The 14007-nt window shown below is 47.9% G+C and overlaps 2 protein-coding genes across 2 annotated transcripts in view; one reads left to right on the top strand and one right to left on the bottom strand.

Annotated features, from left to right (window-relative positions):
* Scpep1 (serine carboxypeptidase 1) overlaps positions 1–12147 on the bottom strand; it is a 29188-nt gene extending 17041 nt beyond the window's left edge. The window contains exons 1-5 of the mRNA XM_075991141.1: positions 12013–12147; positions 9347–9501; positions 4899–4988; positions 2614–2769; positions 2175–2249 (exon numbers count right to left, since the gene is read on the bottom strand). Of these exons, the coding sequence (XP_075847256.1) occupies positions 2175–2249; positions 2614–2769; positions 4899–4988; positions 9347–9501; positions 12013–12088 (552 nt within the window). The 5' untranslated portion in view covers positions 12089–12147. The remainder of the gene's footprint in view (positions 1–2174; positions 2250–2613; positions 2770–4898; positions 4989–9346; positions 9502–12012) is intronic.
* Positions 12148–13252: 1105 nt separating this feature from the next.
* LOC142831854 (large ribosomal subunit protein eL30) lies at positions 13253–13719 on the top strand. The gene has a single exon (XM_075942269.1). The coding sequence runs from the start codon at positions 13324–13326 to the stop codon at positions 13669–13671; it is 348 nt and encodes a 115-aa protein (XP_075798384.1). The 5' UTR covers positions 13253–13323; the 3' UTR covers positions 13672–13719.
* Positions 13720–14007: the final 288 nt, after the last annotated feature.

Raw genomic sequence — 14007 nt, 5'->3', positions numbered from 1 at the left:
GCTCCCATCCCTCCTCAGCACAGGTGCATACTCATGGCTTCCCCTAACTCACACTGGTCAAGCTTCCCCAGGCATCAGAAGACCACACATGTGACGGCAGCCCCTGCCACCTTATTCATGGGTGCCCTTGGGACAGGTATGGGGTCTGTCCCTAGTTATCTTTGGGAGGCTAAGGATATCCACGTCGTGAAGTCTGGGAGCCTCCCAAGGTGCTCAGGGGCCCCTTGGGTAGAGATACCACTGCCAAGTAGCAGTCACAGAGGCTGGGGCTCAGCAGGACAATCCTGAGGATGGGTACCATTCACAGGACAGGAAGGCTATCTTTCTCTACAGCAATCCCCAAACAGAATGCTGGACACAACCTAAACATGCACTAGGAAGATGGGCACATGAACCATCACCATATGTGATAAAACTCAAGACAAAGCAGAGGTGCCTAAAAAACCAAAGTGAAGGGGCTGGAGAAATGGCTCAGAGGGTAAGAGCACTGGCTGCTCTTCCAGAGGTTCCGAGTTCAATTCCCAGCAACCACATGGTGGCTCACAACCATCTGTAATGAGACCTTGTGCCTTCCTTGCCAGCAGTACATTGTATGCTTAATAAGTAAATAAATCTTTAAAAAAAACCAACAAAGTGAAAATATCCCCACAGAATATTATTAAACAGTTGAATATAATATAAGAATATGAGCTGGGGTATCATGTATGTATGGGTCACAGTTATGTGTATCTGATAAAATAAAGAGACTAAGAGGCTGCCAAGGGGAAGCGAGCAAAAGCTAAATGCTGTGAATATACGGAAAGGAGACTGTGCTGGATGAAGAGCCCATAGGGACATCGAAGCCAGACGTCACTCATCTGGACGGTGTACTCGCTTGGACAAACTAGCTTAAAAGACATGCTGGGACCATGGAAAGAAGTCAGATCAGGGGTACAGGAAAAAGGAGGGGACCCATTGATGGAGACAGGTCACAGTGTGACTGCACTTTGGCTAGGATGTCATGGGTGTGAGCAGCAAGTATTACAAAGTACTAAAGAGTGGTGGGTGCCATCTGATAGATGAGTTCTTCTGTCTTTGAGACAGCGTGTAGCCCAGGCTGGCTTCAAACTCACAACTTCTTTCCTCAGCCTCCTAGTGTTTGGATTACAGGTGTGTGCCCACCACACCTAGCTAGCTTATATTCTGACATTAAAAAAAAAAAAAAAAAGATGTGGGGGCTGGAGAGATGGCTCAAAGATTAAGAATACTGGCTGTTCTTCCAGAGGTCCCAAGTTCAATTCCCAGCAACCACATGGTGGCTCACAACCATCTGTAGCAAGATGGTTGTAATGCCCTCTTCTGGTGTGCAGGTGTACATACAGATCGAGCACTCGCATACATTAAATAAATAAAGAAATAAATCTTTTTTTTTAAAAAAAAAAGGTGTAGGGCTGGGCGGTGGTGGTGCATGCCTTTAATCCCAGCACTTGGGAGGCAGAGGCAGGCAGATCTTTGTGAGTTTGAGGCCAACCTGATCTACAAGAGCTATTTCCAGGACAGGTTCCAAAGCTACAGAGAAACACTGTCTTGAAAAAACAAAAAAAAACCAAAACCAAACAAACAAAAAAAGGTGTAGGGACTAGAGAGATGGCTCAGCAGTTAAGAACACTAGCTGCTCTTTCAGAGGACAGCAGACCTGGGTTCGATTCCCAATACCCACATGGCAGCTCACAACTGGCTACAACTTCAGTTCCAGGGGATCCAGTACCCTTCTCTGGCCACTGTGGGTACCAGGCATGCGGATATATACATATACAAATACACGTCTTTGGTACACAGACGTACATGCAGGCAAAACATTCATACACATAGAATTTTTTTAAAGAAATCTTTTACAAATGTATCTCTTTTTACTTTCTATGTATGAGTGTTTACCTGCAGGTATGTATGAGCACAAGACGCCATTCCTGACAACCTAATTTGATCCCCAGAACCCACAGTAGGAGAGAGCTCCTGAGAATTGCCCTCTGGCCTCCAACTCACCACACACACCCACACAACCATGGCATGCACACACAATAATTAAAAAAACAAAACAGAACAACAAGGCCTGTTCAGTATCAGGTAGGTATCTGAACACAACTCTTGCTATTTTTTTGTTCCAAACCATCACCACAAAGTCACCTCCCATTTACCTTGTGAAGTTCTAGACTGATACCAGCAGCCATTTTCCCTCCATAGGATTCTGAGAAAATGTAGAACGGAACCGTCTAGCAAGGAAAAGAATTTATGAAGAGTTAAAACACCCGGATTGCCTTTCAACTCATAGGAACTATCTCCAGATCTCTATAGTGTGTAGGGGTAGATAAACCCAGTCTGCTTGTCTTTGCCCGCGATCTGATTATTGACATCTAGTTGAGCGATAGAAAGTCAGAGCCCACAACCCAGGAAGAAAAGAGGAAGTCTATGAGAACCAGCTGCCACTGAACTCTTTTTGTTTGCTTTTGTTTTTGAGACAGGGACTCTCTACGCAGTCCTGGCTGCCCCATGGCACTGAACTTTTTTGGGAGCTTAATATTCTGAAGGTTTCCTTGTCCCTCTTGCTCGTCTTTCACGGCTGAGCTGAAGAATTACCTGGAATTCTTTATGGCAATCAAAGAAGGATTTCAGGAGAACCATCATGTCTGAAGCCACCGTGTCCAGATCCTTCGCGTAGGCATCGGTAGTGTTCACGTAACTGAAGCCAGTGCCCACAGGGTTATCCACAAACAGGAGGCTGGCCGACTGCAGCTGCAGGCACCCCGAAGAAACAACCATTGCAACAGGCGGTTAGTCACCAGTGATTTTCCTAGCAAGTTGGCAAAACCACATCTACGATAACACCAGTGTGCCGATTTTATCTTATTCCTTGAAGTGATTTTAGGGGCTGGGGAAATAGCCCAGTTAGTAAAGTCCTTGCCAAATGAGCATACCATCCTGAGTTTGATCCTCAGAACCCATGTCAAAAAAAAAAAAAGTTGGGCAAGGTAGTGCATGCTTGTAACTCCAGTGCCGAGGAGGTGGAGATGGGTCTCACTCGGCAGTGTAACCTAAATGGTTAATTTCAGACCGATAAGAGAATAAGAGACCTTGTTTCAAAACAACAGCAACCCAAGGGGACAGGAATATAAACTGCAGCAAAGAAAGGCGAGACAAGATGAACGCACACACAGGAACAAAGCCTTTAGGCCACCACGTCTCAGAAGCACATGTACAGGGAACAGTGCGGGGAGCACCAGGCTGGATCAGTCTGAGCAGTAATCGGAGGGAACGAACATACACGTGGAATGCAGACTGCATGGGCTGAGGATGCAGCTCAGCATTAGAATGTTTGCCTAGCATGCCTGAAGGGGTTCGATCCCCAGCACTGCATAAAGTTGGGTGGTGGACCATGCCTATCATCCTAGCACACGGACGTAGAGGCTAGAGGATCAGAAGTTTAAGGGCATCGTGGCTACCCAGTAAACTGGAGGCTGGCTTAGGCTTCATGAGATGATGTCTCAAAAATATTTTTTAAAAAAAATATGGGTATCACATAGCAGTTTTCTTCAAGATGAATCTAATCTCCACCTTGGCCCATCTTCCTGTTTACACTGCAAGAACTAAGTTTTTCAAAGAGGATGAGAATTCTAAATTGCACATCTGGAAGGATCCTTGGGGATGTGTAAACAGAAACCCCAAAAAGGCCCAGAACTCGTGCAATCATACAGAGGACAGACAGCGGCGTCAAGACTGGACCCCAAGCCCCTCCTCATTCGGGCTCTCTGCTCCTGTCTTCCTGCCTTTGGTTCCAGGTGTGGGAAGAAGGCTGGGGAGGGGAGTGATGATTCTCGCACTCCAGCAGCAAGATTAGAAGTGTTTCGGGCCAAGAGAGACTGTTGCAGGAGGACCAGATGGGAGGAGGACCCGAGGAGCCTGGGGACACTGGAGGACACGCAGCGCTGAGTGCTGAGTGCGGCAGGGCAGGGAGAGCTCAGGACGAGCTAATCAGCAGGACTCGGCCAGGCTGTGAACTGAGAGTGAGGATGCTTACTGAAGGAAGGGATGGGTTGGGGGGGGGCACAAAGAACTAGGAAAATAACAAAGGCGGGTGTGGGGGGAAGAGGACAAGGGACTTGCAAGCTTGATGAAGTCCAGATGCGAGGGGAAGGAGAAAGAAAATTGACAGCAGCAGCAGATGGTGGGAGTGCAGGTCTGAGGCTGCAGATGGCCACCTGTGCATCACAAGGTCGCCAGCATCAGCTGCCAGGGGATTTCAGGCTTGTTTTTGTTGTTGTTGTTGTTGTTGTTTTGTTTTGGTTTTTTTTTTTGTGTGTGTAGTCATGGCTGTCCTGGAACTCGGTCTGTAGACCAGGCTGTCCTCCCACTCAGAGACCTGCCTGCCTCTGCCTCCAGAGTGCTGGGATTAAAAATGTGCACTACCACTGCCTGACTCAGTTTTGTTTGTTTTGAGTCAGGGTGTCATGTAGCCCAGGCTAGCCCTGAACTTGCTACACAGCCAAGATTTACCTTGAACTTTTCGCCCTCTATAGGTGTTCATTCTTAAGCCTGGTTTTTACAGTGCTGGGGTTTGAACCCAAGGCTCTGTGCATATGAGACAGGCATCATATTACAATGAACTGAGCCCCAGCCGTGGCTAGATGTTTCTGAAGGGCAGTGGAGACAGGTCACCGAGTTGGAAAAGGCAAGAGACAACTGTAGGTCACTCATTCAGAGACATGGGAGAAGCTGGGCTAGAAGAAGGCTGTGTGTAGGGATCCACGGTCTCAAGAAAGCCCACCAGGGAGGACTGCTAACTCTGTGGCCCCACCCTGCCTGGCTGGAGCGATGGGGCCCAGCCTCTGAGAGGATGATGGGATAGTTGAGGGATGTTATCATACCCAGGTGGTATTCCGTGGCTTGAGATGGGTGTCCAGAGGCCCGATTTCCTCAAAGTTGCCAAATCCAGTGCTGGAACCTCCTGGACCACCCTGTGGAAGAGAAAGAAATGGATATTAACCCAGAGAAAATGCAACCAAGTCCTGGTTATTATGACAGATGTGCACACCCAGGAAAACACCTGGACACCTAGTGACAGCTGCACCGGCCTGTACAAAGGACATGTTTTTAGCTGGGCGAGGAGGCGCACATCTACAATCCCAGCACTTGAGGGGATGAGGCAGGGGGATCAGGAGCTCAAGGTCATCCTAAGCTACAAACAAAAATTTAAAAGCAAAGGACATGTTTTCTCCAGCTCCATTATTTTCCAGGAGCTTCTGTATCCACCAAACTCCTGCAGGAACTAAGCTAGTCTCTCCTGGGAAGAACGGAGATGACTTTAGAGGTCCGAGGTGGCCTTTCCTGCCTCTTGGTTCTATGAACTTAAACTCAGGCCTGCCCTGGGGCTCACCGGTTCTAGCATCATAAGAGACCTTCAAAACACATCTCTAAATCTCTCTCATTTCAAAGAGCCCAAAAGCACGAAGAGGGATAGAACAGCTTGGCCCTGGGCCCCTGAGCAACTGTAGGCTCCACTGGAACTATAAATTGGGCTTTTTGACTCTTTCCTTCCCCTCAGCCCAAAGCTGGGAGACTCTCTCCTTAGGGACCCAGTGGACGGCCAGGTAACAAGCCTGAGGGGCACTTTGGATAAGCCTCATCTCTGTGTACACCACAGCCAATGCACAAGTCTCGGGGTGGGAGCACGTGACATGAAGGGGTTTATATGGGCAGCAAAGAGGTAGGACTCAACTGAAGATTAGTACCAGAGCCCCCAAACTGCAAAAGGCACTGGTTCCTATGTGCTCAAGCAGGCAGGCAAAATGGGGCGGGCTTGATGACGGGAAAAGGTCTTCTGGGAGATGGTCAGGGAAAAGGAGGGAGCTTTTCTAGGGGATCCACATGAGCTGGGGGGCAGGGATGAGGAAAGCGTTTTGGGTGGAGTCAGAGACGTGCCCTAGTATACAGTGTCTCAGGGTACGGAAGGATGGGTACAGAAGGAAGAAGGGAAAGGGAAGAATCAGATGGCACAGGGGAAGCCAGGGAAATCTAAAGACTGACTGGGGTGTGACAGACACCCATAATCCCTGCACTGCGCGCAAAGGCAGGAGGATTACTGAGTTCAAGGCTAGCCTGGGCAAGACACTGCCCTTCCCAAAAAGAGAAGACGGGACGAAGGGGAGGCAGGACTGGCAGAAGACAGCAGGCCCTGTCGGCCAGGTGTTGTCGGCCAGGTGTTGTCGGCCAGGTGTTGCCCACACTAATGCTGTGAACTGTCACTAACCTCCAGCTGCCCTGTGATTATAAGCACTTCACATGCTAAGATTTCTTAATACAGTGATGAAAAGATTGCAAAGCAGCTGGAGATATCCATTGTTGTGCCACGAATAGCACCAGGGGGCAGGGCGCAACTCGGATGTCTTACCATAGGGACGAGGGTGTGTGTGTGTGTGTGTGTGTGTGTGTGTGTATGTGTGTGTGTGTGTGGGGGGGAACCACACCTGCACGATGAGTCACGTGGCCACTTAGAATCACAACTTCAGAAGCGGTGTGGCTCCAAAATAAACGCACAGGCCACTAGTGAAATGCGTACCCTCGAATGGCGGCCGGAGAGACTTATCAGTGTGGGCAGGTCAAAAGCCAAAGTTGGCAGCAAACATGACTGAGAATGTCGGGATCTGGGCCATTGGAAGAGAATTTCCATTTTCCATTTCTGCTCCCTTTTCCAGTAGCTAGGAGAAGCTGACTGGAAGATTCCACTGTGTGTGCATGTGTGTGTGTGTGTGCGCGCGCACACACAGGGAAGCCAGAGGTTACCACTGAGTGTCTGCCTCAGTCGCTCTCTACCTTACATTTTAAGACAGGGTCTCTCGCTGAACCTCGAGTTGATGAGTTCTGCTAGCCGGGCTGGCCAGTGGGCTCCAGGGATCCTCCTGCCGCCACTTCCACAGCACTAGCCCCACTGACTCAGGTTGTACCTGAGTGACGGATATCTAAATTCAAATTCTCATGAGCCATAGCTGAAGTCCCTGCTATTTGAATAAAAATAATTATAATAACAATAAATGATCACAAAAATCTCCCCCCAGAAACTCTGGAAACAGCTGATCTGTACAGCTGAGACTCGGGGTGACACAGGTCCCCTGAAATATGATAAATGCATCAGTGATGAACTGAAATGCTTAAATGACTTGAAACATAGCTTACTATCCCCAAAATAGCTTACTATGCTCTGACCTCAATTCTCAAAGAACGTCACTGCCCCAGGATGCCACCTCATGCGCCCTCGCAAGGCTGCTAACTAGATTTTTTTCATCTAAATTAACTGTTTCCTCCTCAAACATATTTTATTTTTCTTCCTTAGGCCTCTGGGGAAGAGGAGAAGAGCAGAAGAGCAGACTGGTGTCTTCAGCCATTACCCTTCATATAGCATCTCAGCTGGAGGATTAACCCAACCAAAGCCACACACGGCACCCTCCCAAGCCAGGCAGACACTCGGGGCAGACAGCACAAAGAAAGAAAGCTCCGTGGTCACTCAAAATGCTGCCTTGCAATTCCGGTTTTGATTTCATGCTGTGTTCTGTAGTGCTGGGGACAGAACCCAGGGCCTTCTTCAGGGAAGGCAAACTTGGAACCACTGGAACCGGTTGCTTCAAACCGGTTGCTGGAAAAACAGAAAGTGCCCTGGAGTAGCTGGGGACAAAGAGGCAGCCGCGCACCTAGGGCTCAGCAGCCTCTCCACTCTGGTCTCAGCAGCCACTCACCTAGGGCTCGGTGGCCACTCAGCCCTGGTCTCAGCACTTCTCCTTTTTCCTCTGCTGATTAACAAAGATTCTCAAAACCACTGAAATCCCCACCCCCACTAAGAAAACTAAAATCCAGAGAAGGGAAGTGTTTTCCCTGTGGCTAAAAGTGGAAGGAGGGCGCTGAAAACCCAGGCGTCTCCAACAGCAGGCCCAGGCTGCTCTTCCGGGAAACTATGCCACACATTCAAAACCAGCTGCCAGACCCGAGGCACGTGGATTCCACTCCTGAACATCTTCAGCTGTGCTACCAGGCCAGCCATATTTCCATTCCCCCACAGAGGCTGTAAAGATCCTACAGCGAAACTGGTGATCTTCACTTCATCAAGACCTGAAGTCTTCAGTGACCTGCCTTGGGGCAAGGCCTCAGTTCCGGCAGGCATTTGAGAAGGAAGCCTCACCCATATCCCACAGAGGTGAGTACCAGGGTGCCCTAATTATAGGTGAGACATCCAGAACTTCAAGGTACCTCAGCCCCTCCCAAGAGATTAGTCTTCTGGGTGGGCGAGGCCACCATAGGGGAACATAAGAATGCCACAGCATCTCTGCCTATCCCTAAACAGTTTACAGGTTTCTGCCTTCAGCCCTAGAGGTAGAATTCAGGGTTAAAATACGAACACACCACGGAGAAGAAGGGTGTGATCTCACATTCATGCTAAGGCACAAAAACTGGTGTGTAATATTTAGAAAAAAAATATATATATATACACAAACATGCAATAATAATTAATGAAAAGGCCTGGTGGTGGTGGCTCACACCTTTAATGCCAGCACTCGGGAGGCAGAGGCAGGTGGATCTCTGTGAGTTCAAGGCCAGCCTGGTCTACAGAGTGAGTTCCAGGACAGGTTCCAAAGCAACACAGAGAAACCCTGTATGGAAAAAAACAAAAGAAAAAAAAACACACAAAAAAAAAACAATGAATAAGAAGAGAAGCCATGAATTTCAAAGAGAGCAAGGAACGGTACATGGATGGGGTAGAGGGAGGAGAGGAAAGGGAGAAATGTTGTAATTATATTATAATCTCAAAGTTAAAAAAAAAAGATGGCTTCTCTGGGTACAAGAAGTTGGGGCCCAAGACTGTGTGAAGAGGGAGAAGTGAGCAGGATTGGGATACCTCAGCCTTCGGTTCAGAACTTTTCAGACACCAATGTCTGTCGAAAGCCAAGTGTATCATTGGCAGCTTTCAGTAAGGGCCCTTGAAACTGTCTGGACTCAATATAAAACGTCCCTGGAAAGTAAGGGACAGGAGTGCACACCCATAACTTCAGCACTTGGGAGGCAGAGGCAGGAGGATTGCCAAGAGTTCGAGGCCACACTAGGCTACAGAGCAAGATCCTGTCTTCAAAATGAATGAATGAATGAAATTAAGACCAGTAAACAGGGTTTCCCTTTGGCACACCCTTGCTTCAAGCTGTCTCAGTGGCACGTGAGGAGCCCTTGGGACTGGCTGGACCAAACTGAGCCCAGGCTGGCAAGATGGATGCTCGTAAGAACCAAGTAGAGAGGTATAAGGGGGCCTGACTTGAAGGCAAAGAAGTTACTTTACCTGAAGCCACATGACCAGGGGCAGTTCTGAAAAGTTCTTGCAAGGGTTGGTAGCATAATAGAGCCACCAGAACATGTGGGCATCTTTTCGGACGGTCACATAATCCCACGCTTCCTTGCCTTCTTGTGCGGGCCAGTCGATGGCAGCTCCTGAAACTGAAGCTCAGTGTCATTTCCTGAGGAATATCTAATGCCCGCATGAGTTTCAAGCCTGGTGAAGATGATCATCCAGGCTAGAGATGATCTTGTATGCTTTAGGTCATTCACCTACTCAGTATATACGCCGATAAGAAAACACAAAGACAAAAGGAAGAAAGGGAGGGAGGGAGGGAGGGAGGGAGGGAGGGAGGGGGAAGGGGGAGGGGGGAAAGGAAGGAAGGAGGGAGGGAGGAAAGGAGGAAGAGAAAGAAAGGAGGGAAGAAGGAAAAAAGGAAGGAAGGGAGAAGGAAGGAAGGAAGGAAAGGAAAGGAAGGAAGGAAGGAAGGAAGGAAGGAAGGAAGGAAGGAAGGAGGAATGCATGCTTGTGTACCCTTTAATCCCAGCATTTTAGAGGCAGAGGCAGGTAGATCTCTGTGCGTTAGAGGCCAGATTGGTCTATGAAGTGAGTTCCAGGTCAGCCAGGGCTACAAAGTGAAACCCAAGCTCAAAAACACACAAATAAACAAACCCACAGACCTCAGCTATGGAAAAGAGAAACTCAACACTTCTCTCTTGGGCAACATAGTGAGACCATTTGTAAAAGAAGAAGTCTGAGAGTGAAGCTCAGTTGTGGAAAGCTGGCGTGACTTGTACCAGGCCCTGGGTTCAGTTCCCAGCCAAGGGGGGGATGGACAGGGTGGGGGTGGGGCAAGTAGGTATGGGAGATAGAGGGAAGAATCCCTGCCTGGCTTCTGCTTTTCGCTGCCTTCTCCTTCCTGCTTTCAAGCATCTTCAGCAAGTAAAAGAACAAAAAGTGGGCCCAGCAGGAAGAGATAGAGGTGGGTGAAAAGATGCTGCTGTCTTATGGCCAGGCTTATAATCTTATCACTGGGGAGATGGAAGCCAGGAGGGTCAGGAGTCCATGTCCTGCCTAAGCACATGCTGAGTTTGAGGCCAACTGGAGAAACAAGAAATCTTAACACACACATAAACATATACACGTACACGTGTACATGCCAGAAAACAACTAAGGAGTCAAAAAAAAAAGAGGCTGAAAAATGACAGGTGTGGCTGTGTTTATAAAATATCATGCAATTACAGTTTCCTTGAAAATGACCGATACGGCCGAAGACCCTGGCATCTACCCCTGGCGTTTCTCTCCCTTCCCAGGCAGTGACTACTGTTGAATTTAAGGGGGTTGGGGAAGGAACACCTTCCCTTTCCCAAGCATAAACTGTAGGGCTAAGTGAGTCCCCGTTCTCCATAAGAGAAACGCAGACCTGGTAGGCAGCTTCCTAACAGCAAGGGGCCAGTTTGGGACCAATTAGAATTTTCAGTTCTTGATTTAGACTAGGAAATATTTTTCTTGCAGTAAGACTGAAAAATCAGGGAGTGGTAAGATGGCTCAGGGGGTAAAAGACAGTTGCCACCAAGCCTGGAAACCTTAGTTCAATCCCCGGGAGCCACACAGTAGGGCAACTGATTTACCCAAGTTATCTTTTGACTGCGTGTATACACGCATGCACGCGCGCGCATGCGCGCGTACACACACACACACACACACACACACACACAATGTGGCACATGCAAACCCCTTCCACACTCACAAAACAAATTTTTAAAAATGCAAAATAAATAAGTAAATAAATAAAGGCTGGAAAGCAGGCTCAGCTGGTAAGAGCACTGTCTGCTTTTCCAGAGGACCTGGGTTCGAGTCCCAGCAGCCACATGGCAGCTCACAACCTTCTGTAACTTCAATTCCAATGGATCCAATGCCTTCTTCTAACCTCCAAGGGCACCAGGTACATACATAGTAACACAAACATACATACAGGCAAAACAAAAATAAAAAATGATTTTGCCAGGAGTGGAGGTGCTCGCCTTTAATCCCTGCACTCAGGAGGCAGAAGCAGGCAGATCTCTGTTGAGTTCAAAGCTAGCCTGGTCTACAGATCTAGTTCTAAGACAGCCAGGGCTACAGAGAGAAACCCTGGTTCGGAAAAATAAGTAAATAAAGTGAAAGTCCACTTCCAAATCATTCCGCAAAACACAAATTTGCATTTGCCCCAAAACAGGCCAGTGGAGTCTGCTGATATTTTGTCTGTTCTAACCCAGCAGAGGGTTTCAAAGCAACACCTCACGCATAGTAGGATTTGCAGGGGTCTCTTTGGCCTCTGATCTCAGTTCAATCAAATGACTCTACAAGTCACTAGGCAGTCAACCGAGCAGAAACGGGAGGTGGCCTTTAGACCTTAAAGTCTCACTCATCAGCAGTTTCCTGAAACCGTATGTTTTTGTACAACCACCTCTACCTCCGCGTAGAGGAAGCACCTAGAACCAGGAAATGGCAGAAAAGGAACTTTGAACTAAAACATAAATAAAAATTAGAAGATTCAAAAGCGATATAAATTAATGCAAGGGAAGAACGGGGGGGGGAGGGGGAAATGTGTTTTTTAAAAAGATCACGAATTCAGTAACAAATTCGAGAAGGAGGCACCCACCACTGGTCCGCCTTTCTCGGGAACCTACCTGCGCCGAGGCCCAGTAGGAGCGACAGCAGCAGCAGCCACAATCGGACAGGATAGACTCGACATGCCAGCCCCATGGTGAATACAGCCCCGCAGCATCAGCAACAGGCTGAACCCAGCCGGCCAGCGCGTGACGGCGGTAGGTGGGGCCTGGGCGGAGTCAGGGCGGGGCCTAAGTGGGGCCTGAGGCTCCCAGTGTTCAGCGCGCCATCTGCCGGTAGGACCCACCCAGGACCTCCCGCCAGGGCTTCTGCCAAGTTAGGTCATCCTTTGCTGCCTTAATGTAACATTTGATTTGGATTACAAAGTAGGGAAGGATTGAGAAACTACAGCGGGATAACTACCATCCTCCCTGACCTGCCCGTGTTTGTCTTCTCCAACGAAAGGACTAGTATTTCATTTTGTAAGGCTTGTTTTTATTACTTTATGTGTGTGCGTATGTGTGCAAGTGTGTATGTCACATGTGTGCAGTTATGCAAAAGAAGGAGTGGGGTTCCCTGAAGCTGGAGTTACTGGTGGCTCTGAGAGGCTCAGCATGGACACTGGGAACTGAACTTGGGTCCTCTGGAAAAGCAACAGATGCTCTTAACCATTGGGCCATCTCTTTAGTCCCAGGCCTAGCATTTTTGAAACTGCATTTGGCTCCAATCATATTAAGTGAGATGAAGCACGAACCAGCAGGTCATTTAAGACTACATTCCATTTGCAGAAATATGTTTTTAAAAACATCATTCTGGAGCGATGGTTCTGAGGTTAAGAGCATTTGCTGTTCTTCCGGAGGCCGTGTTTGATTCCCAACACCTACATGCGGCTCACAACCATCCCTAAATCCACATCTCAGATTCCAGGGGATCTGGCACCTTCTTCCTTAGTCACACGTTTTCACGTACAAGCATGCTGGCAAAACACTCATATAGATAAAATACAATGAGTCTAAAAATCATTCTTAAGTCACATGTATCATGAATATATTAGAAATTCACAAAAATAGATCATATACAACCATTTACCCATAAGTTTTTGGATATATCTTTTGGGGGGGAGATTTTTGAGGCAGGGTTTCTCTGTAGCTTCAGAGCCTGTCCTGGAACTTGCTCTTATAGACCAGGCTGGCCTTGAATTCACGGAGATCTACCTGTCTCTACCTCCTAAGTGCTGGGATTAAAGGCATGCATTACCACTGCCCGACTAAGTTTTGGTTATATCTTCTTAAAAAACAACAAAAAAAAATGTATTTTTCTGCCTTTCTCGCTCCCCGGCCATCTTGGCGGCTGGTCTTGGTTGGGGGCCGTCCCGCACCTAAGGCAGGAAGATGGTGGCAGCAAAGAAGACGAAAAAGTCTCTGGAGTCGATCAACTCTCGGCTCCAGCTTGTTATGAAAAGTGGGAAGTACGTGCTGGGATACAAACAGACTCTGAAGATGATCAGACAGGGCAAAGCGAAATTGGTGATCCTCGCCAACAACTGCCCCGCCTTGAGGAAATCTGAAATAGAATACTATGCCATGTTGGCTAAAACTGGTGTCCATCACTACAGTGGCAATAACATTGAGTTGGGCACAGCGTGTGGAAAATACTACAGAGTATGCACACTGGCCATCATTGACCCAGGTGATTCTGACATTATTAGAAGCATGCCAGAACAGACTGGTGAAAAGTAAAAAGTTTTCCTTTAATAAAACTTTACCAGAGCTCCTTTTAAAAAAAAATGTATTTTTCTCTCTTGATAACATGTGACCAACATCATACATCTGAAAAAAATTAAGCCTCCATTCAAGGCGGAGGCAGGTTGTAGATATGATTGACAAAGGTCACAACAGGAAAGTATCAGAGATGAAATATTCTAAAGATCATTGTGTGCAAGGAAACCCACAAAGACCAGAGTGGTATCTGGGGCTCCTCCCTTCCTCTGTGGTTTTCCAAATGGCTATCTTACTGAACCTTTCCAAACGACATGCTTTTTAACTGGTTGCTTTATTCCAAGCGACACTTCAAGC

This window comes from Microtus pennsylvanicus, chromosome 11, assembly GCF_037038515.1.
Source record: "Microtus pennsylvanicus isolate mMicPen1 chromosome 11, mMicPen1.hap1, whole genome shotgun sequence".
Taxonomy (NCBI): Eukaryota; Metazoa; Chordata; class Mammalia; order Rodentia; family Cricetidae; genus Microtus; species Microtus pennsylvanicus.
This window is presented reverse-complemented; position numbering and strand designations above follow the sequence as displayed.